Source organism: Etheostoma cragini, chromosome 13 (assembly GCF_013103735.1).
Source record: "Etheostoma cragini isolate CJK2018 chromosome 13, CSU_Ecrag_1.0, whole genome shotgun sequence".
Lineage (NCBI taxonomy): Eukaryota > Metazoa > Chordata > Actinopteri > Perciformes > Percidae > Etheostoma > Etheostoma cragini.
The window spans coordinates 13,914,930-13,931,810 of record NC_048419.1 but is presented as its reverse complement, the minus strand read 5'-3'; the positions used below and the strand labels follow the sequence as shown (position 1 = coordinate 13,931,810).

Genomic DNA, 16,881 nt, shown 5'->3' with positions numbered 1-16,881 from the left:
TTTAATATTGACAATAAGGTTTTCGTTTCAGTTCCAGATACATGGCTAACCATATTTATTGTTTTCACAATCTTACTATATGACATTTTTATAAACATCTTCCTCAGTAAGAAATTGCACTCAAATGCAACTAGCAATAATTAGTTTAAAGCACTCCATAATATTTCAGCAGGACCTTACCTCTGTGTCTTTTCATCTGAGTTATTTAATATCTTACTGTAACTTTTTTTTTGGTCTCTTAGGCAAGTGACTCCGGTCAGCCAAGTCTGACCTCGTCCTCCTGGATATTTATAAGAGTCATCGGGAACAGTCAATATAAGCCCGCCGTGTCCCCCCTGGAAATCTTCATAGTCATGGTGACAGATACCTTCCAGGGCGGCCTGATTGGTCAGCTCTATGCAACCGACCGTGACCCCAACGACGTGCTGTCATTTACCCAGAAGCCTCAGCCCAAGAGCATGTTTATTATAAACAGACAGGATGGCAGCATTGTGGCTCTGCCAGGCCTGGAACCTGGCAGGTACACACAACATCACACAAACACGCAACTCACTCTCTTGGCTAAAAACTGGTTCATATGCATAAAAACGTACTTTTCTCAAAACAAAACACATGTCCTTGTTCTCTCTCAGATACCAGATGAATGCCACAGTGAGTGACGGACGTTTCGCTGTGATAGCCGATGTGTCAATCCAGGTCGAACAGGTGACAGATGTGCTGCTGAGTAGCGCCCTGACCTTACGTTTCACATCCCTGTCCCCGGAGGACTTGCTTGGTCGCTACCTGAGCCAAATCAAACTAATGTTGAGGGGACTAGCCGGTTGGAAATGGTCACTAGGACAACCGGATCCCCTACACATCCTAAGTATACAGCAAGTGATGGGGACATCGGATGTGGACTTGCTTCTGGCCATGGAGATGCCAGAGACATCAGGCAGGGGACGCATGAGTGGGATCTACTCCCAGCAAGAATTGTCTGCAAAGCTGGAGGAAGCAGCAATGCGGGGCCAGATTCGAGGTGTCCTGGCTGGGGCAGTGGTGGTGAGCAGCGCGTGTTCTGGGGAGTTGGATTGTGGGAACAGGGTTTGTGAGAAGACACTGAGGGTGGAGGGGGACTCGCCTGTCACTTACAGCACAGAGAGGATCAGCTTGGTATCACCGAGGTTCAGCCCAACAGAGATCTGCACCTGCCCTGGTGAGCCCTGCACTCTTGAAATCTAACTAAGCCCAGCTCACTTTGTCAGTGTCCTCTATAATAACTGTCACAGCTGCTTGTCAAAGTAAATTACCGGTTTTGGTCAAAAAACAGATAAAGAGACAGACAAATGCTATGCATCCAAAGATACAGTACATATGTTAAAGTTTAAAAAAAATATTTTGACACCCTGAATGTGTATTTTTACAAAATTTATGTATTTGCAAATTTTCAAATAGGAGGGACATGTCCCACTCCTTTGGAGCTTTGTGAAGGTCAGTCCTGTCCAGCAGACATGCAGTGTGTACGTTCTGGTCCTACAGCACCATCTGTCTGTCAGTGTCAGCCTGAGAGACTAGACGAGTGTGCAGGTATGATTTAATCCTTCCTAGTGCTTGACGTTTGGACCGGTGTATCTGATCTATGTAGACAAGTAGACTGCCATGTTGCAAGGATTTGATAATGTGAAGTTGAAGACCTTGCCCTCTAATTTTAGTCCTGTATCTCAATGGGTTGTGTATGTGTAGGCCAAACCTCTCTGAGTTTCTCTGGGAACAGCTATATTAAGTACAGAGTGACAGAAAGTGGCCAGAGTGGGGAGATGAGGCTCGGCTTGAGGATCCGAACGCTTCAGAGAAGAGGAGTCATTATGTTCACGCGTGTTAATCCCTGCACCATGCTCAAGGTAAACACATTAACATGCTAATACTACATTGTTTCCCAATGCCATATGTGCCCAGCAAAGGATGTGCAATATTTTTGTTACCTTTTCTGCCATAGATTGAAGGGGGACGACTCTGGTTCCAGTTGGACTGTGACAACACCCTTGGCATTATGGGTATCTCTGGCCGACCAATAAACGATGGCCTTTGGCATGCTGTTACCTTGGAGCTGACTTGGAACTACACCCTCCTGTCCTTGGACGATAGCTATGTAGAGCGCCGGCGAGCAGCCCGAGCCCCTGTTCGCCTTTGGCCTCTGGCCCCAGATTCGTCCTTTTTCTTCGGGGCCCAAGTGAGGCCCCCAATTGGGCAGGGTGAGAGGCCGAGTCCGGGGCCAGGGAGAAGCCAGGGACGGCCAGGAGTTGAGGACCGTGGATCAAGGGCCCAACCAAGAGCCCAGGATGGCTTCCAAGGATGCCTTGGCTCACTGATGCTGAATGGTAACGAGCTGCCACTACAGAATAAGAGGAGCCGTTATGCTGAGATAGCAGGGCTGAGCGAGGTGAAGTTGGGCTGCGTGCTTTATCCAGATCCATGCATCAGTCAGCCCTGCGTCAACGGAGCCATCTGCAGCAGCCTGCCCTCTGGAGGTCTGTGTAGTTGACACTGTGAATGTGTGTGGATGTTAGTCGTCTTGTTGTTCAAATAAATGACATCAATAACTGTTGCCATATGAAACAGATTCACTTACTTGTATGGCTTGAGTGCCAATTTCAGCAATTTTTGCTTAATTTTAATTTGATGGTTTGTTTGAAGTAGTGACCATCAACTTGTAATAACTTGTAATATTATTTTATTTTTATTAAGCTAAATATTCAGTCGGTGTCTTACAAAAATGACATGGTATTAGCTAAATCGGATATTATGGGTCGCATTATTATATGACATATTTTGAATCTCTCTCCAACAGGCTTTATGTGCAGTTGCAGTGCTGGCTTCACTGGGGGGCGCTGTGAAGTTGAATTGACATCCTGCATGCCTAACCCATGTCAGAACGGCGGGGACTGTAAGCCTGTAGGCAGTGCATTCCTCTGTGGCTGTCCTAGAGGACTCAGGGGACTTGTGTAAGATAAAATCGCCTGCAATCACACTCACACATTTTTAAGTCTTAATTACTGATTGTGAAAACAGTGTTGATGTGTTGTGTGCCCTGCATACACAGTATGTACTCAATGACAGTAAGGTTAATAATGATTTAGTCACATCTCTTCCCTCATTTACATTCAAACATGAAATAATATTTGAGGAACTCACACACACATTAGCAACCCTTTACCCACTGTATTGTTTTAGTTGTTATTGTGCAAGATAAATTAGTGTTTCTGATTTGATTCTGTATAATTTTAGTAGAAAAGCCTATAATCATTCTGTAACAGGCTTCTTAATTACAGCTCTGTAATTGCCTTTGAAATAACCTCTCTGCTCATGTGGTTGTTCAATGGAGCAACCACTAGAGAGCAGTTTTCCCTCAATGGAGAAAATGGTTCTGCTTTTTAATGATTTTGACAAAGCTCTAAAAATGCTTTAAGTTAAATTAAATTAAATTTGGCTTAATAATAAGGAAGATAAAAATGAAGATGTTTTCTTCAGGCAGCAGATTGTTTAAATTATTATCAGATTAACACTGATTCAATTCAATTCTATTAATAGTGTCAATAGTTTATTCTGCAGATTAATAATTGATAATAGCCCATTGAAATATCTGCTTTAACAATTAACTTTAAAGTATATTTTAGTATTATCAATTGGAAAAAATTTCCCTTTAAAGATATATAATAGACTCGGAAATACAAAAAGCTCACTGATTCCATGACGTTTGTAAGTTAAGGTTTACAGTAATCATGAGCAGATATCACCGGCCAATATATCCAGGCCTTGTTAAGTAAATTGAATGTGCTTAATGACTTTTATAATCTAAGCAAAACTTCAGTAGTAATAGAAGGAAGCTTCCTGCAAAACTCAGAAATGTGTTTTCTTCTTACACAAGACCAACTTTGTATGTGTTTTGAAAATCTCATCAAGAAAATGTAATTGAAAAGATTAATTTCTATTTTTCTGTTTTTGTCACAGCAGTGACAAAGTGTGGAGTAAAATTACATCCGACTTTTAATTGTAATTTACGACTTTATTCATCTAAGAGCATGAGTGTGTGTGTGCGTTGAAGCATATTTCTCTATATCCAAACCATATAAATGAGGATCATAAGGAATCTGTGAACATAATCCCTTGATTTAGCAAAAGAGAGCCCTTTGAAAAGATGATCTCCAAAGTATTTTCTTTCTCTGTTTTTAATTCACTGTCACACTATCATCTTTAATTCTTCTCTTTCACTTTAATACAAATCATCTTCACAACTACCTATTTATTTGCCTCTGTTTCTGCAGATGTGATGAGGATATCAATGAGTGTGACCAGGACGAGTGCGGAAATAAAGCAGTGTGTGTCAACACGTTCGGGTCGTTCTACTGTAACTGTTCAGAAGGGTACGAGGGTCAGTTTTGTGATGATCAGACACCCGGTGATCCAGGGGACGACACACAGGTATAATATGAGCAACACTGTAGTAATGGGGAAATCACAGTTTCCATTTGAAGTTGTCACGCTCTGATGCAGAAAATACCTTATATTGAGACTGTAAGTCCAATAATGGTGCACACTGGGAGAAGGCACTTAATATTCCCTAAATGACTGTAATTAATAGAGAAGTAACCGTAGTCGACAAAACTAATTAAAAAAATTAGGCTGCTTTACAACCGATTGATTTGTTGGCTTTCTTTGTTGTTTTTTAAGGACATTTAAAGATATCTACTGCTGGATAGAAAGCATTTGTTCCTGGATCTTGCTAATCACGTATCCTATTAAAACACAAATCTGTGGAATTAATCATTTCCTCCAAAATACAAGACAATAAATGTGACGCTTGTAATCCTTTGCAGTATTGAGTGAATACAAATTAAATTTGATCCAACATAACATGATACAATATCGTAATTTTACACCAACAAAGTGTCAGTAAGGTTTTTGGCTATTAAACATTTCTGACATTGGTATTCTTTTCAGCATGTGATGTCTTAATTAACATCAATCTCCTTCCTAAACATACTTGGGGGTGGAAAGGTCAACTTCACTGTTTCAGTGCGCTCTACCATCAAACATGCATATTAACTACAGTTGTCAGATAGCTGCATATATTTTAGGTTTTAATCATGCCAACAGGTTTTATCAGCAAGTTGGAAATATGTGATTGTTCTTTATCTAAATGGAAGTGAATTCTAAACACGAAAGTTCCCTAAATTGTAGTTGCTATGATTCCACCAGAAAGTGATTCATTACAATTTCATTCATGTTTTCTTTTTTTTTTTACCCAGGCGGAGCCGCTGTCTTATGTCGGCCCAGGAGAGATTATTGGCATTGGGGTCCTCGCCTTTGTCATCATTATCCTCCTCATACTTTTCATCGCCTTCAGGAAGAAAATCAAATTTAGGAAAGACTCAGACCCTGGCCCAGGGACTCAGGCTGTGATGAGTGTGTCGGCTATTTCCACGGAAACCAGCTACATGCTGCACAAGACTGGCATGGGGGCAGAAGGGATAGAGTTTAAAGCTGTGCGTGTGTCCGGATCACCAGGGACCACGAGCACATATGATGAGGTGGGAAGCAGCACTGGGGGCCCTCCCCAGGTCATGGTGCGTCCAACTAGCCACTCCCCTCTACCAGGAGGACTCAGCCACCAGGGCATGAGGAGTGGAGATGGTGACAAGACCACTTCCAGTGAGGGCAGTCAGGTTTGTAAAAGCATGCATAGGCGCTTTTTTAGTATTGTTTCTGTGTCCCCTGTATCATAAAATGACCTTACAGAAATGAAAGACTTCGTCGTGGCATCTTTTTTGTTAAAATCACAGCAAAACAATTTGATAGAGAGTATAAAATGATATCCATATTTGTTTGCTATATACTGATATGAAAATGCAATATCATTTTTACATCACAATCAATTTTCACATCAGCATAGCTTCAAGCTCCTTGTTTTGATGATGTTCTGCTTCTTTTTTTCCAGTTGCATTCTTTTTATTGTTTGAGACTCTTAATGTTAGTGGTAGTACCTCTGATATTGTTATTCTTTTAAAGAGCCAGGGGACAAATAATCATGGTTTGCCTGAAAAAGGTTTCACTGAGTGAACTCTGCTTCTACGGCAGGAAGTATTAGTGATGAAAGATTTTTTTATATAGACGACAATACAGGACAATGACATTTAAGGTTTAATGGAAAACAAATATAGTAAAGTAGAAGGTACGGTGTGATATAAATAGTAACGTTACGAGATTGGGGGAAAAAGTCGTTTTTGTTTTAAGGCACGGTGAGAATAATATGAAAATGCTTAACCTTTGTGCCCCTCAGTGGTAGTGTGACAAAAGGCATTAGCTACAAGGACCCAACCTTGGCGGAAAGCAAGGCATAGACCTCACCGTTTCTCACTGTTTTGTTCTCATTCTTCTACAAATATAATCATATGCATTACGTTACATGTCATTTAGCTGATGCTTTTCATCCAAAGCAACATAGAGTTGCTATATACGTATGTCATAGATCGTACGCCACTGGAGCAACTAGGCGTTAAGTGCCTTGCGCAGGGGGATTTAGAACCCAAGTCTCCCACACCATAGGAATGTGTCATATCCGCTGCGTCACCCCCATACACCACAAGAGAAATGTGAAAAAGATACTTTAAAATACATCCTAAAAGAAAAGTATAAGGATGGCAATATTCTTTGTATTGTTATTTTCAAACAAATCCCATAAAAATATCAAGTCCCTGGCCCTGTCTGTGGCTCTGATCCCCTTAGCCCATTCACTCCAACTGAAGACGCAAATCTATAGAAATGTCTTACGATTATATATACTTTCATTTTCAAAACTTGCTAAACTACGGTATTTCCTAATACAATTGTGCACTGTAGTTTTAAGCAAACATTACTATCACAGACCACAGTCTTTTTTTTAATTTTTAAGGGAGAAGAATTATGTATGTAGGACTGACTTTTCAATAGATTTGTTGACAATACAAAATTTGACTAGACTCATCTCTTTTTGTGCATTGCTGTTTTCTTCCATCTCTACAGTTGAGCAGCTTCCTCTCTGACATGTCTAATGTCCGAGGTGTGGCCAATAGGAGGGGCATCGCAGTGTGCAGTGTGGCACCCAATCTCCCTTCTGCATCGGCTTGCCGCTCAGAGCACAGTCCAGCCCACAAAGTGTCCTGGGAGGGAGAGGAAACAAGGGAGGAAGGGCTGGAGAGAGTGAGAAATGACAGAGAGGAGGAATGGGGCCAGAGAGCTTTTGAATTCGAGAGAACCCAGAGAGATAACAGTTTACAGGGTAAGATTGAAAAACTTGTGCATGCACATACACACACAGTTTCTGACCTCTGATCAAAAAGGCGCAAAGTACACAGGGCATGAATTCATTATGTTACCACCCATACCATCATCTCCACTGAGAGAGATTATTTCACAGCGATGTGCTTTTGATCACACATATCAAAGACAATGGCCCAGAGTAAGCAGGAGTGGTGAAAAGTAATACATTTATTTATGATAATATGACTTACTTTTATGTTTTACAGCTGAAATTGGCCATGGTGTTCTCTTGTATCATTAACTCTCTTAGATCCCCTGTGCACTTCTGTTTGAATGGTCAGGGTAATCAGCCGGAACTGATGTCCCATGTTCATGTCCTACTTTTTCTCAAAAAGTTTAATCAGAATAGTTGGAGCACTGCCACTCAAAGAAAGTCAACTTTTTTCAAGTGACCTTTGTCAACTATGAGGACAACAGCTGAGAGTGAGCAGTGACAAGTAGTTGTCAGATAATTTCACTCTGATTCAGCTGGCAAAGCTGTCAACAGCAAAAGCACAGTTCCTAGTTGGCTTTCTGTCAGTGAAATAACCACGTTGCATCTCTGTGCCGAGGTAGACGTCACACATTTCGATTCCAACCTGTTGTTTAAATAATATAGCCTGCGGTGCAAACGTCCTGCCCGTTAATTATTTATTCCTTCCTGGGAAAATAGAAAATAATATTGTTTTGCTCCCCTGTTGAGTATATGCATATTAAAAGAAACACATGTGCCATTAGGTCACAGTTATATCACAGTCTGTTAATTGAAATGTGATCAAACAAACTAATACTCTCATTATTGGGTTGATTACTCCAGTGTTAACTGCCAGTTTAGTTAATCAATTTGAAACAGTTGGGTTATTTATGTGCACCACCACAACCATAACCAAGTTTAGTCAATATAAGGAAAACAATGTAATTTAAAAAGTGTAAGTTTTAGCGGAGCTGCATTGTTGGTGTTCTGTTTTGTAGCTAGTTCATGTAAGGACAACATATTGGTAGTTTTTCTGTCTCTATCTGCTGATCATGGATAAATACATATAGTTGTACAATTCAATCTCAATCTCTGCATTCAACCCATCCTAAGCATTAGGTCAGTGGATAGCAACATATTGTCTGGGGAGCAACTTGGGGTACAGTGTCTCGGTCAAAGACACTTTGACATGTGGCCGGAGGGGGCAGGGATCGAGCCTCTAATCTTATGGTTGAGGGCCAACACTCTTTATCTCTGACCCACAGCTATCGCCATAAAATGTCATGAATAATGAAATATCTGACAAATACCGATCCCATATTGCTCAGCTTTTGGTAATTGTGCTCTCAAAAAAGCATGTCTCTGAATAATCATATTGATGTTTTGCAACCCTTTTTTATGTTTAATTTAAGGTTCATGATTTAATGACTTTGACAACTAAGGCCTCGCAAAAACATCATAACACCAGTTCCTCTTATAATCCAGTTTCTCTTTATTTGAGGTTTTCCAGTTCAAATGCTACAACTATTACTATATCAATCACAAATGACAAATTACAAAAATCAATCTGTGAAGCTGTATTGTTTGCTTAAAAGAGTTCAGACTTGTTAAAGGTGAAGACTAGACCTATGTGTGGATTTCTATGTGTGGAGTTGTATTAGTAATTAAAACTAATGTAAACTGATCTGAATGGGAACATTTGAAAAAATTATCAAAAGGTGAAAGGAGCCTAAATATTGGTTAATATCACAATAACAGTTAATTCAAATTACCTTGATAGTGCTAAAGTGAAGTTTTACCTTTTCAAAGCATCAGTGAATGCCAAAAAATGACTCCTGAGGCCTTTTGCAATTGAAAATGTCATGGGATTTTAAATGTTTTAGGCCAGGATGAGTACATGGTTTGGTCTGAGTGTTGGTGGTAGGATTAGAGCAATGGTCGGTCTGCCAAGATTGGCACAATGCAGAGTAGTCACTGGGACAATACCAAATGAGTGAGGAAAGAAAATTAAAGGGAAAAGAAAGAAATAATTATACATACTGTATACATAAATATATATATATATATATATATTTTTTTTACAATGGTCTCTTTTACAATGATGGCCTATGGGGATCAAATTTTTCGTTGCAATGCGAGTGGCCACTGGAAGGAAATTGGCAGAATGGCTGAGCGCTGTTCTTGGGGGCTGTGCTCGGTGCGTTAATATAATACTTCCATAGGAGCCTCCCTTACAGATGCTAAGGGGTGCCCTGTGGGTTGGTATCTCAGGTTGAGAGCCACTGGTTACTGTTTGACAAGTTGAGAGTGAGAGTGGTTTGACTTAATCTGTTGTATGAAATAACAATTGGCAGTCTCAGTTGAGTAAAGCTTTCTAAAACAAAATTGCATTGGGTAAAGAGAGACATGTCCTATATTCAAAAGGAGGTCCTGTATTTTGAAGTGTTCCCCCTCACCTGCATACCGAATTAGACCAGTGGTTATGGTGCTGCCTTTCTTATTTAGTTTGATTGATGGTACTACCTTACTGCTCACATTCCCCCAGGAACATTTTACTTCTTTCATGAATTGGACCATGACCAACTAGCTTGGGCTCAGAAAGCCAAAGTTGATATCCAGACATCCTGGCCCTCATGGACAGAGTTTCGGTTATAAGATGCGCCAAGAACTGACTGCTTGCTTGCATACTGTCCAGACATTTTAAGAAAATGTGACAGACAAGGGGGACAAAGAAAGGCTGTGTTATTAGAAGAAAGCTGCAAATCACAAAGCTCTTAAAACATTACATACTACCAAAGTTCACTATCAGAGAACAGAAAAAGCTGTTTACGAAAGAGCTTGAACAACAGTAATTCAAGATCATGCATGTTCACCCATTAAATATCTGCACAGGATTTATGCAAACAGCAGAATAGCACAGGCTATGGTTTTCACTTTTTTAGATGTGATGCCTGAGTGTTAGGACTGATAACAAAAGGATGATTTTTTTTAGTACCTTATTTTAAGGAAGAGAAACATGTTTTCTACAAGGCTCTTTTTTTTAGATTTAACAAAATATGCCAAATGTCTCTATGCATCTTAATACAAGCAGCTGTACAATAACTCACATATTTTTTAATTACCAAAGTTATGAGGAAATAATTGATATAGACTAAGAATCCCGAGCATTCAATTCCAATAGGTCAGTACCCTAAATGTATTGAGTTTCAGCAGAGGAGGCAGTGAAATGTCTGCAAACTGTTTTCTCTTTCTGCTCTTTTTTATTTGTTCCACTGTCCAACATAAAACATTTAAATTTCTTTTAATCCAAAAATATTTGTATTTTAAGCCCAGACCGTTATTTAGGGTGTTCAGTATTTCTTTCCCAATTGAAACACGTGTGAAACCATGCTTTTTATTGATGCTGGATTAGAGCACCTGGTAGAACAATTCACTTGTCTCTTGGTTTAACAGACAGTTGTCACGGCAACATGCTTTTATCTGAAACCATTGTGACACCTGCTCTGCCCCTCTGGCAGTGTTTTTGGGAAACTATGCTGACTTTTAAGCATCTATTTATTTGAAATGTTACCCCCAAATCATGCAGGTTAAGTGTAACTGGAGACCCTAAGGCTGGCAGCTTTCTACAAATGAAATTGAACCCCCTGATATTCGGATGATTACAGATGTAGCTCTTTTTAGGTCCAAACCTAAAACTTATTTGTTTAGAATGGCTTTTATTACGTAGTAGTGGTGTGAAAATTTCCCTCACCTGTTTCTAGGTAACCGTTTCTGATTTTACTGTTTTCTAAGTTTCTTTTTTTTTAATGATATGTTGTTTTACTCTTGGTTTTTGATGTGAAGCACTCTGGATATAAATACATGTTGATTGATCATGTATCCTGTTCATCCTGGCTGTTCAGACATCCCTTTAGTGTAAGAGATGGGAAAATCCACAGTTTTTGCTTTGTGCAAAAATGTTCCAAATCAAGTGCCTACCCACCTGATTTGGCTAACTCTCCATAGTGGAGTCATGCCACTGTAAGGGGTTTGGAAATAAATATCTACCTATTTCTTTGTGTGTTTGTACATTAGGTGTGCCAGAGCAGGTGAATGAGGTGACATGTCTCTCAGACTCCACCTCAGATGAACACTCCCTCAGTTCCTACACGTCTGAGTCCTTTGGTGATAATGGTAAGACTCTTAACGCTATACAACCCCCTTTTCACTTTTAATTAGTTTACCACATGATGCAAGGCCTCCAAAAGTTATAAAAAAGTAAGAAAAAGTCAGTCTTCAAGTCGACATTGATTGACACTTTTGAGGCACATTCAAACAAAGTGTGGGAACCACAGCTGTAGAAACAGTCCACTTTGCTCTTTTGGTCTAGTGCATCACCTGTATTGACATAATAAAATACAAGCTTAAAATAGACTGGTGCCAATGTTTCATGCAAAGTAACTTATTGCAACCAAATCAATATGTGCAAATGCATTTACAGTTAATGCACATGTCTGCATTAAGTCTTAAATTCAATTATACAATATATGTGTTTTTCCAAGACAACTCAGCAGCATTGATCTTTCCTTGGTTTAAAGTTAGGAAACCAAAACCAAACATCCTCTGATCATGTGTGTGTGCATGTGTGTGGGTGTGTGTTATTCAGATAAGGATCCCATGTGGTTTTCTGTCTTCTACTACTACTGTTGCTGTAAAGGCCTCATGTCAATCCCAGCATCTTATAGGACACACACACACACACACCACATGCATACAAACGTGTTGGCAAGAAAAACAGGTCTCCTCTGTTACCAATACATGTGCACACACCTGCTCATGCATATCCTCCATCGCAGCTCAGTTACACCCAGCACATGAAACCTTACCCTATTCACAAGTGCACTGACATTGTTTCTGTTCTTCTTCTTCTTCTTCTTCTCTCTTTCTGTATTCTGCCTAGCCTCCATAGTGACAGTCATACGTCTAGTCAATGATGCTGTTGATAATATTGAAAGCGAAGGTATGAAAGTATATCTTCTGTTAACTCCTATATCTCGTTTGTGTCCATCTTCTGATGCCAAAGTGTTTGTTCAGTGGTGTAGCTCTAAGATATAATGTACTGAATCCAGCCAAGCCTCTGTTGTTGTCCTTTCTATTAAAAATAAAACATCCTGCTTAGATTTCCAATATCTGTCTCAGTTTCTGACACTGGATCTCTGCGTGTTTCAATTTTCCCCCTTTGCTTTCTGTTTTGTTTGTCTCAGTCTTTCTCTGACTTTAGATTTCTCTCTCCCTTTGTAGTGTCAAACATGGACAAACAACAGCAGCGGAACAGTCCTGGTGAGTGAGATGCAAAGCAACTGAAAAACATCGTAATAACCTTCTGTCCCTTTATCTTTGTTTCCCGAGCTGTGATCCTAAAACCCAACCTTTTGTGTTCTTTACATTATTTACTCTGAATACTTCTTTTTTTTTATCATAGCCAGACTTATATATATATATATATATATTATAAGGTCCCCCGTTTCCTTTTGGTTTAATAATCAAATATTAATGGATCCTTTTCAAAAATGTCTGTTTACGTTTTGGTTTTATGTCCGACAATGGATATTGTCAGATATGCAATATCAATATCCGCATTAACTTCAATAAATCCAGGATCAGTTAGGGTCTTTACACTTTCCAATTTCAAACACTTCTCTTCAAACACGATCGTGTGTGGTTTAGCAAGTAGTAAAACATCCCATCTTCCATTTAACATTTATTAATATCAAATAGATATTAGGAGCTTGCTTGCTTGCTTAATAGTAGAATCAGGACCTTTTATTTGTATTAAGATGTGTGTGGAAGATTTGTACTGAAGAAAATTTGATTTATAATGAGGTGAACAGAATTCATGTCTGTTATTGTCCATTTGACATATCATTAATCCCTCCTGCATTGTATAACATGTGTTTGTGTGTGCAATATCAGTGTGGATGTGTATGTATCTGCATATTACTTATTATACATTTTGTCGGCGTGTGTGCATCTGTCTGTGTAAATGTATCCGAGATATGCTAAATGGATCTTCGCCCGCCTTCGTCTTTCAATAGCCAGTTGTGTTTTCTACCGTGTCATAATTCACCGTGTTTTTCTGCATTCAGTTTCATCAAAGGCTTCTTGTCCCAATAGATATTACTTTTGTTTTTTTGCTTCACTAACAGCAAGTTACCACCTGCAGAGCCAGGATGAGATTGTGTAGAGTTCACCAAAGAGTACATTGTAAGATAAAAAAATGTTTTCCCCTTTAACCTTTCTTATGAACATATTTCAACCAGAGACAGGGATTTTCTAGCAACATGACATGTAGAACTCCCAAATATCTCTGTCCACGCCTGTCATGCATTATATACCAGGAGCTGGCACCACTTATGAAGTGTACTCTCCATCCCACACAGAGGATGACCCCCCTGGCTCCTCTCTTTTTTTTCACTACTCACAGCTTATTAACAAGGAATTATGCAATGTATTTCTCGAAAGTAGTGGATTAGTGGGGAGATCTGTGTCAGCTCATTTAAAAGCATGAACTCTGTAGAAAAAAATGGAAATTTGTTGACTGGTTGAATTTGCACATTAATAAATTCTGAATAAGAAGTGGAGCAATTACACAACGTATACAAACACGCAGTCCCACAGAACAGGCAGTAAGCTCCATAGTGACACGCCAAGAGACAAAGCTGTTCATGAGCCTCCCGCTGCATCGGAGATACAAACAAACACACACTTACTCTCAAACATGCAGTGCACACTCACACGCGCTCTCATGCACAGACCAAGCAACACATTTCTATGAAAATAAAAAGAGATCAAGGGAGTAGATGAGAGCAGAGGAAAAGTTAAAAAGGAGAAACACAACAAGCCAGAGTGTATGCATCAGCTATTCGTAAATGTTAGGAGCATTGGCTGACATTTGTTTTTCTTTTAATTAAAGGACTATGTTTATTAGGAGGCAGAAAATTCAAGATTTTGGCACCTTCTGTTTTCTTTTTACACCTAGAGTTAGGCGTTTTGGCTTTATAAGGGCAGAGATGGAATTTGCTGTGATGTGAGTAATTGCAACCAATCTCTCCGGTAATGGAAATCAAATTCATTGGCGTTACCACGCATTCCTCCTGTAGATAAGATTGCGATGATACTGTGTTTTAGATGTTAAGTGGTTTAGTGATGTGGCACCTTTTGCAGGCTGATCCTATTAGATAGATAATTTGATCCTTGCTTACTTGCTTAAGGCTGTTTGTAGCGTACCACACACATTAAGGAAAGAACTACATATTTCCAGTGAATTGGCAGCGCTACTTTATCCAGGGAATAAAGCCTCAGGCTCCCAACACAGTATGTTGACTAAAATCCTTTTCTTAACTCGCTTAAGTACAGTAAGTCCTCTTTCTACTTGTTCCATTAAAAACATACTATTTCTCACTGCAATTATTATTCCAAACTATTTACAAAAAATAATCTGTATTTGTCCTTTTCTTTTTCAGCATACCGTTTGGAGTCTTCTAGTCAGACTTCGAGCTGGTTGTCACCATCACGTCTGCGTCCACCTGAGGTGGGATCCCATTCTGACCTCAGTGACACCCAGCAGAACATCAGAAGAGGAGGCAGCACGCGGTCTCTCCAGCTGGACTACAAAGCGATGGGCTGCGGCGGTGCCAGGGGCCAAGAGCGGAGGCCGGAGACCGGGAGGAGGAGCTTCCAGTGGGAGAGGAATCAGTTGGGTGAGTGGGAGAGGAAACGTATTCTGGACAGAGGAGGAAAGAGAACGCGTGACGGGGAAGGTAAGGACACAGGCAACAGGAGCAGAGACATGGGGTTGCATGGCCATGGCAGCAATGAAGACAGCTCCTTGCCTGTGTATGAGGAATACCGAGAGTCCCGACATGACCCAGAGAAAAATGAAGACACAGAGAGCCTTTACGACACTCTACCCCCAACACGACTAGCCTACGAAGGATACCCGTCAAGTCCCGCGGGCGTCAACCTGCACCCTGCTCAACTTTTACCCCCCCTCAGGGCTTGGGACTTACAGACAGGGGAGTGGAGGGGATCACAGGAGGATCGCAGTGGGCTTGGCCCCAGCAGTCTGGCAGGTTCTGGGGACGAGCTAGAGAGGCTACTGAACCTGGTGTCCCTTAGAGCCAGGAGAGCCACACGAACAAACAGAGCCTCTACCCAATCTGAACCCTCAACAGACTGGGATGAACTTAAATGAGCAAATCGATTTAACATTCCTTTATAAATTAAAGAGAGGCAATGACCTGCTCTGATAACACTTGACATTTATATGATTACAACATTGGTCCTACACTTATAAATAATTAAAGGAGAATATTACCATATATACTTTCATTATCCCATATGATCGTCCTGCTGTAAGGAAACCCTTATCCACCACCAATCCCCTGGCTCATTTATAAACTGGAGGAATAGGAGGAGATATGTGTTCTCTAGACGCCTTCACCTGTGCTGCATGAGAGTTAGCTGAGATTGGCTGTGAATCAATGCTATTATATTTATTATTTATAAAACTACTGGAGCACACAACATCAAAATATGAAAGGAACAAGTCTGTCTGTTTCTAGATGATACCACGGTATGTACACATGATAGTTAGCTGAGATTGGCTATGAATCAATGCTATTATATTTATTATTTATAAAACCTCTGGAGCACACAACATCAAAATAAGAAAGGTACTAGTCTGCCTTTTTTTTTTTTAGATTATACCACTGTATGTACATATGATATTGTTTATTTCATCCTTTGTTCTGTAGAATCATACACAAACAGATACGTACAATGATTTTGTAAGCTCATCCATGTAATGCATTGCTTAATTTTATTGGTAAGTGCTCGGGGTGGTTTTGAAAATAACTATTCACTCACATCCCAGATATAGCCTGAGAAATGCTATTAAGATTAGCAGATGTTGATACCAGGAGATCTTTATTTAATAATTGTATTATTTTATAATTATTTATTTAATAATAACGCTAGTTATGTTTTTGGTAGCTTAAAGGTGCTCTAAGCAATGTCACACGGTTTTTAGGCTACAACATTTTTTGTCACATGCAGCAATCGTACGGCCAGAGATATTCTGCTTCACTGCAAGCTCTGAGTCACTTCCTTTGTTCTCTCGAGGCATCGACACCACAGCTGACAGGTTAGCCTCTCCCTGTCAATACACGTGTTAGAAAGAGGTTTGCTGATGTTTTAAAGACCATGGCGAAATATTTACTCTGACATTCTGGTTTCCCTTCGGATGCCATCATGCGGGATCTCTAGTCATATTTAGTCCTTCACTGACCAATCAGCATTCATTAGCACAATGCTAGCGTGTTATGGACAAAAACAGCTCAACCTGTAAGAAATCCAAATGACATAAGAAATCGTTCGTTTTCAAGATTCCTCAACGGCAATCAGAGGAAAGAGACACATTTAGCCGTCTAGAGTCCCATTCGTTTTGCACTCGCCTGCGATCACCCCCAGTGGAACTCTGGTGGAACTGCAACTAAACTCAGAACGATAGGCTAAATACGGCGTCAACCGGCTCTCCGTAGACAGGTTTTGGT

At 40.1% G+C, this 16,881-nt stretch overlaps 1 protein-coding gene across 2 annotated transcripts in view; it reads left to right on the top strand.

Moving 5' to 3' along the window:
• LOC117955395 (protocadherin Fat 3) overlaps positions 1–16,664 on the top strand; it is a 56,275-nt gene extending 39,611 nt beyond the window's left edge. Inside the window, exons 40-52 of one of the 2 annotated variants that reach the window (XM_034889864.1) lie at positions 243–520; positions 633–1,195; positions 1,435–1,566; positions 1,723–1,880; positions 1,976–2,507; positions 2,828–2,981; positions 4,302–4,458; positions 5,286–5,702; positions 7,039–7,294; positions 11,363–11,461; positions 12,228–12,287; positions 12,569–12,607; positions 14,791–16,664. In XM_034889864.1, coding sequence (XP_034745755.1) covers positions 243–520; positions 633–1,195; positions 1,435–1,566; positions 1,723–1,880; positions 1,976–2,507; positions 2,828–2,981; positions 4,302–4,458; positions 5,286–5,702; positions 7,039–7,294; positions 11,363–11,461; positions 12,228–12,287; positions 12,569–12,607; positions 14,791–15,521 — 3,576 coding nt within the window. In that variant the 3' untranslated portion in view covers positions 15,522–16,664. The remainder of the gene's footprint in view (positions 1–242; positions 521–632; positions 1,196–1,434; positions 1,567–1,722; positions 1,881–1,975; positions 2,508–2,827; positions 2,982–4,301; positions 4,459–5,285; positions 5,703–7,038; positions 7,295–11,362; positions 11,462–12,227; positions 12,288–12,568; positions 12,608–14,790) is intronic. The other variant, XM_034889865.1, reaches the window with a different exon arrangement.
• The last annotated feature ends 217 nt before the right edge of the window (positions 16,665–16,881 follow it).